This window comes from Sinocyclocheilus grahami, unplaced genomic scaffold (assembly GCF_001515645.1).
Source record: "Sinocyclocheilus grahami isolate Dianchi unplaced genomic scaffold, SAMN03320097.WGS_v1.1 scaffold2302.1, whole genome shotgun sequence".
Classification (NCBI taxonomy): domain Eukaryota; kingdom Metazoa; phylum Chordata; class Actinopteri; order Cypriniformes; family Cyprinidae; genus Sinocyclocheilus; species Sinocyclocheilus grahami.
The window spans coordinates 1-5,654 of NW_015507481.1; the positions used below are offsets into that span (position 1 = coordinate 1).

General features: G+C 34.7%; 1 protein-coding gene across 1 annotated transcript in view; it reads left to right on the plus strand.

Annotated features, from left to right (window-relative positions):
* The first annotated feature begins 619 nt into the window (after nt 1-619).
* LOC107574663 (GTPase IMAP family member 8-like) overlaps nt 620-5,654 on the plus strand; it is a 13,057-nt gene continuing 8,022 nt past the window's right edge. The window contains exons 1-4 of the mRNA XM_016261101.1: nt 620-651; nt 1,097-1,132; nt 2,218-2,289; nt 2,467-2,841. Of these exons, the coding sequence (XP_016116587.1) occupies nt 642-651; nt 1,097-1,132; nt 2,218-2,289; nt 2,467-2,841 (493 nt within the window). The 5' untranslated portion in view covers nt 620-641. The remainder of the gene's footprint in view (nt 652-1,096; nt 1,133-2,217; nt 2,290-2,466; nt 2,842-5,654) is intronic.

Consider the following 5,654-nt stretch of genomic DNA (forward strand, 5'->3'; position numbering starts at 1 on the left):
GCATCGTAGTGTGCATTTGTACTGTTACTGTAATTTTACACTTCCTCCATTTCAAAATAAAACATGCAACGTGTTCTTCTGGGGTTTATTTGGATGGACACAAATCTCTCCGGCTTCATTAAAGTATCTTAGGTTTTGTTTCAAAGATGAACGCTCGACTTAAAGGGTTTAGAGTTTAGAAATGTAGTTTTGTACAATCTAATAGATGAATAGAAAATGAAGTTTACCCAGCTTCTTCAAGTGTCAAGTTAAAGTCATGCTGTGTACAAGTAGAATGTGCAAAACACAATGAAACATCTTCTTGAACGCTTAGATCCAGTTAGTCATCATTATAGCGCCACCTTCTGGCGGACTCACGCAAAGACACAGAAGCGCGTCTGCGTCTAAATTAATGACCATTTATTTATATTAAAAATACATTTCTATGAGTTTGCATCTGCTTATTCTATTCATGAGGACAACTGAAGAAGAAACCGCATCTTCCGTATTACATTTCTGGTTCAAAGTAGGAAAATAAATAGACGCATAAAGTTTAATTTCAATAATAGGCCTACTTTTTCTCAGTCTGTGCAGGCGGGGCGCAGGTGAGCTCTCAGTGTTTCTCTTTCGATTTCGATGTTTGTGTTTGTGTAGGTGTTGAAATGGCGTCAGGTAAGAAACAAATTGGATACAAATAAATGCAGCCACGTTTCCTCAATGATTTATGCATTATTTATGAAATATTAGCCAACGGAAGACAGCTGTTTACTTAATTTCGTTTATTGAAATATATCTCATTACATTTGTTTAATCGTGTCTTTGAACACCAGGAAGAAACTAAACCTCTGCCTGAGGTTTCTTTCATTAATCCTCGATTCTTTACACTTATCTTTGCTGATTTGTGGCAATAGCCTGCTTATTAATAATTGTATAGAGGCTATAGATCAATAAGTATGTGTTGAAGTGTAATTTTGACACTTTAGATGTTCGGAGGATAAGGAAAATCATAATTTCACCAAGTCACAGTCACAGCATAATAGTGCATATAGCTAATGGATAAACCATCTGTTCTTTCGGTCTATGCATGTGTGTGATTTTCTTCTTCTCTCTCTTGCAGCAGGTAGACGTAGTCCAGAATATGATCGTCCTGACAGTAAGTCAATTAAATCGCTTAGTCCCAATATGTTAGGTTTTAATTTTTTATTTATATTGTTAAATAAAAAACGTGAATGTGAATTACTCGCATATGTGTGACTTTCCCAAAACTGTTTAATCGTCTTGTTGTGTGTGAGTGATCAATGGTTATTCAAACTGATTGATGAGAAAGACCTAAATTATTATAATTATATATATATATATATATTTATTTATTAAGTAATTCACTTTTATATTGCCACTGTAAAGCCAAAGCAAATGTAAGAATAATTCTCTGGAATTTGTATATATAATAGCATTCAAATAAAACATATTACATTTTTTATGATTTATCTGTAAAGCATGTTTCACAATAAATATAGTATAATGCAGTGAACAGACCTAGAAGTACTTCAGCGATGCAGTAGACTACTTTACAAAGTAATCTCAGCAAATTTTAGAGTGAACTGTATTTATTTTAGTGCTGTCAAACGATTAATTGCATACAAAATAAAAGTTTTTGTTAACTCAGTATATGTGTGTGTGTGTGTGTGTACTGTGTATATTTAATATGTACTGTATATGTAAAGACACACACATACAGCATAAATTTAGAAAATATTGACTTGTATATATTTATATTCATATAATATATAAATATATTTAATATATAAACATTACATATCAATGTGTAATATGTGTAATAAATATACACAGTACACACACATATATTATGTGAACAAAACCTTTTTTTTTTTTTTGTGGATGCGATTAATTGTTTGACAGCACTATTTTATTTGTTTTTAATGAAATATGCTTTTTAGTGAAATATTAATGAAATATAAGTGTTTAATTAATTATCATCCCAATAGTAAGTCAATAAAATGTATGATCACTTTTGAGTATTAAACAAATGTGCATCTTTCATAGATGTTCTTAAAGCTTCTTACAGGCTTCTTAAAGCTTTCTTATATTTGAAAATTTCTACTAGTGTCTTGGGTGAAATCTGCTAATTCTGTAGGATTTTTAATATGAGATTCTTAAGTGGTGATTGTGCAGTGTTTTTTTATTGAATTTTGTTTGTGTGTCTGTGCTCTTTTTCAGTGAGTGATCTGAGGATTGTGCTGATAGGAAAGAATGGATCAGAAAACAGACGGGTGGCAAACACTATACTGGGTAGAGCAGCGTTTGACAGAGAAGCTCCATATTATTTACGGCAATCCAGTGACAGAATCAGTGGAGAGGTGGAGGGGAGAAAGATCACAGTCTTCAATCCTCACCTGCTCCAGCCGAATCTCTCACATCAACAGATCACACAGGGAGTGAGAGAGTGTGTGTCTCTGTCTGCTCCAGGACCTCATGTGTTTGTACTCGTAATGCAGTTTAACAACTTCAGTGAGAACGACAGACACGGAGTGAAATATGTGCTGAACCTCTTCAGTTACCAGGCCATGAAACATACTATAGTGCTGACTACTGATGAAGAGCCACGCGGATCAATAGTCGCTTCTAGGAATAACACTATTCATGATTTAATAAAGGAGTGTGGAGGAAGACATCTGAAGTTTTCTACAGTAAGCACAGGATGGCGCTTTGAGTTGTTCAGAAGGACAGAAGAGATACTCAAGAAAGAATGGAAAGAATTTCTCATCTGTGACACGTGTGAGGATGAAGAGGAGGAGGAGTCTGGTCTCAATGAGAGCACAAAAACAGCAAGTTATGGAGGAGGTTTGTTAAAGTCTTTTTTGAGGATAATACCTCTAAGAATGTCATTATGAAGTACTGAATTGTCCTCATATAGTTACTGTGTCTTAGAGACGGGGAATGACGGAGAAAAATGAGAAGCACTACTGTGTAACTTGAACTAGAATTTCTTTTTACTGATCCATTTGTTTTGGTTAAAACGCTTCTAACAAAAATGTAGATGTTTTTGAATAGAGTATTAAAACGAAGTCTGCTTTTAGGGTTCTTTTGTGTGTGTGTGTGTGTGTGTGTGTGTGTGTTAGGGCTGTCAGATTAAAAAAAATCGAATTTTGAATATTCGTCGAATTTAAAATAAAAATCCACATTCGAATGCAAAAAAGTTGCATTCGAATTTTTGGTGTGCGTCAGGCAGCTTTATCAGTGGCACACGAGATGCGATGACTATGTAAGTGTCGTTGCATTTTAATGTTTTTGTTAGCCTATCCAGTTGAACCCACTAGATGCAACTACTGCATTGTTAATCCAAAATATCGCAGAAAAAGAACATTAATGCGAAGATCTTGTTTATGTCAAAACTGAAACCAAGCCATTCACACAGAACACATATTTTTCGCATTTTCTAGACAGTCAGTCATCAGTGTTGTACTCACGTCTCGCACAAAAGAGACGCATCTTTAGAAAGCCATGTCAAATTAATGTAAGTTCAACATTTAAAAACATGTTTCGAGAATTTATGGCATTTACCCCCCCCCCCCCCCCCCCCCCCCCCCCCCGCCCCATCCCACAGCATCTAATATTTTTAAATGAAAACAGAAAAAGAAAAAAAGTAGTCTTTGTGGTTGGTTTCAGCCCTTTGTATTAAACTGTGCACACATACATGATGCTGTTTTGTTTCTAATTGTTTAAGCAACTTAATAATATTTGGTTTATAAACATTATTTTAAACATTATGCACTTCATTATAAACATTATTTTATTGCTTTGAATAAATGTGCATTAGTAATATTTTGCTCGATGCGCCCTCTTGTGGCCTCAGGAGAGAAGCCAAAAGCTTTTTTCCCCTTAATTGAAATTATGCCTTTTAAATTTGAATATAATTCAAATATTGATAATATTTATTGATAAAGTATAAAATTCTAATTTCATTTTTCAGCCATTTTGACAGCCCTAGTATGTGTGTGTGTGTGTTTATTTTGGAGCTTGATGGTAAAATCATTAAATAATATAAATATATAAACCTTTTTTTTTGTGAGTAAAATTGTTGAATCTTTTGCAGTTAATGACTGGCTAAAGTTTGTAATCTCTAGAGAGCATCAGACCCAAAAGACTGAAATACACTACACGACTTTTGCCCAGATTTTTACCCAGTGTTTTAAAGTCTGTTTAGATTTTAAAAGTCATGTTGTGTATTCCAGCCCTTATTAACTTACTTCTCTTGTTGTTATGCTTCTACTGCCAGTTTTAGCTCCTGCATTCATCTTTTTACCTTTAGTCTTCAGATAGTAAAATGTAAGGTCAGTGGGATTCATGTCAGGTAACTGATTTGGTTAGGCCCAAACATCCCACATTGAGCACTTGAAAAGCTCTATTACCTAAGCTGTGCTTTTTGTTTTCCATCCCTTTGATACACATTGATGCAGTATATGGTTTGTTACTGTATATACCACCAATACCATTGCATTGCACTGAGATTCAAAATTCAGTGTGCTAGACCAGTGGTTCCCAACCCTGGTCCTGGAGGCACCCCAACACTGCATGTGTTGCATGTCTCCTTAATCAAACACACCTGATTCAGATCATCAGCTCATTAGTAGGGACTCCAAGACCTGAAATTGGTGTGTCAGAGAAAGGAGACATGCAAAATGTGCAGTGTTGGGGTGCCTCCAGGACCAGGGTTGGGAACTACTGTGCTAGACAACTGCATCAGAACAATAGAAAATGTGTTACTATGCAAATACTTACAGTAGCATGCAAAAGTTTGAGCACCCCATGTCAAAATATCTGTTCCTGTAAAGTAAAAGGTTAGTAAAAGGTAATCTGACTCCCCAAAGTTAAAGATTTCTCTTTAACATTTCTTTAACATTTTATGCAAGATAATTTTTTTATTTCAATATTTAGTTTCAAAATATAAAAAAATAAATAAAATAAAAATAAAACTGCAAGCAGCGTTGACGGGCCCAAGCCATCAGTGCAAAAGCCACCCCAGTGGCATCAGGAAAACTGTGAATTTACAGTAAACCTCTGGCAGTCTGGTTTTAAGGGTTACAGCAATGAAAGGGTTACACTATAAGATCAAGACACACACACACACACACACACACACACGCACACTTTGAGAGAACAATATATAAAACTTTGGTAACACTTTACAATGCTAGTTTCATTTGTTAACTAACTATATTAGTTAAAAATGAACAATAATTATAAAGCATTTATTAATGTTAATTAATATTAAGTTCAAAATGTATTAATACATTATTAAAATGTAAAGTTGTATCTTTTAACATTAGTTTATGTACTGTGAATTAACATGAACATAAATATTTTTATTAACTAACATCAAAAAGATTAATAAATGCTGTAAAAATATATTATTCATTGTTAGTTCATATTAGTTAATGCATTAACGTCTCGGTAACGTATGTAACCCTCCTTCCCTGAAGGAGGGAACAGAGACGTCACGTCGGAGGACCGACGAATTGGGATCTCGCTTAGAGGGACCAATCTACTTCGAGTGTAAACTAAACGAGCCAATGCACATTGGCATGCGATTATTGCATCCAGCTGCTGCTGATCACAGCGTGAGTATAAGTAGGCAGCAGATGCAGCGCATATTC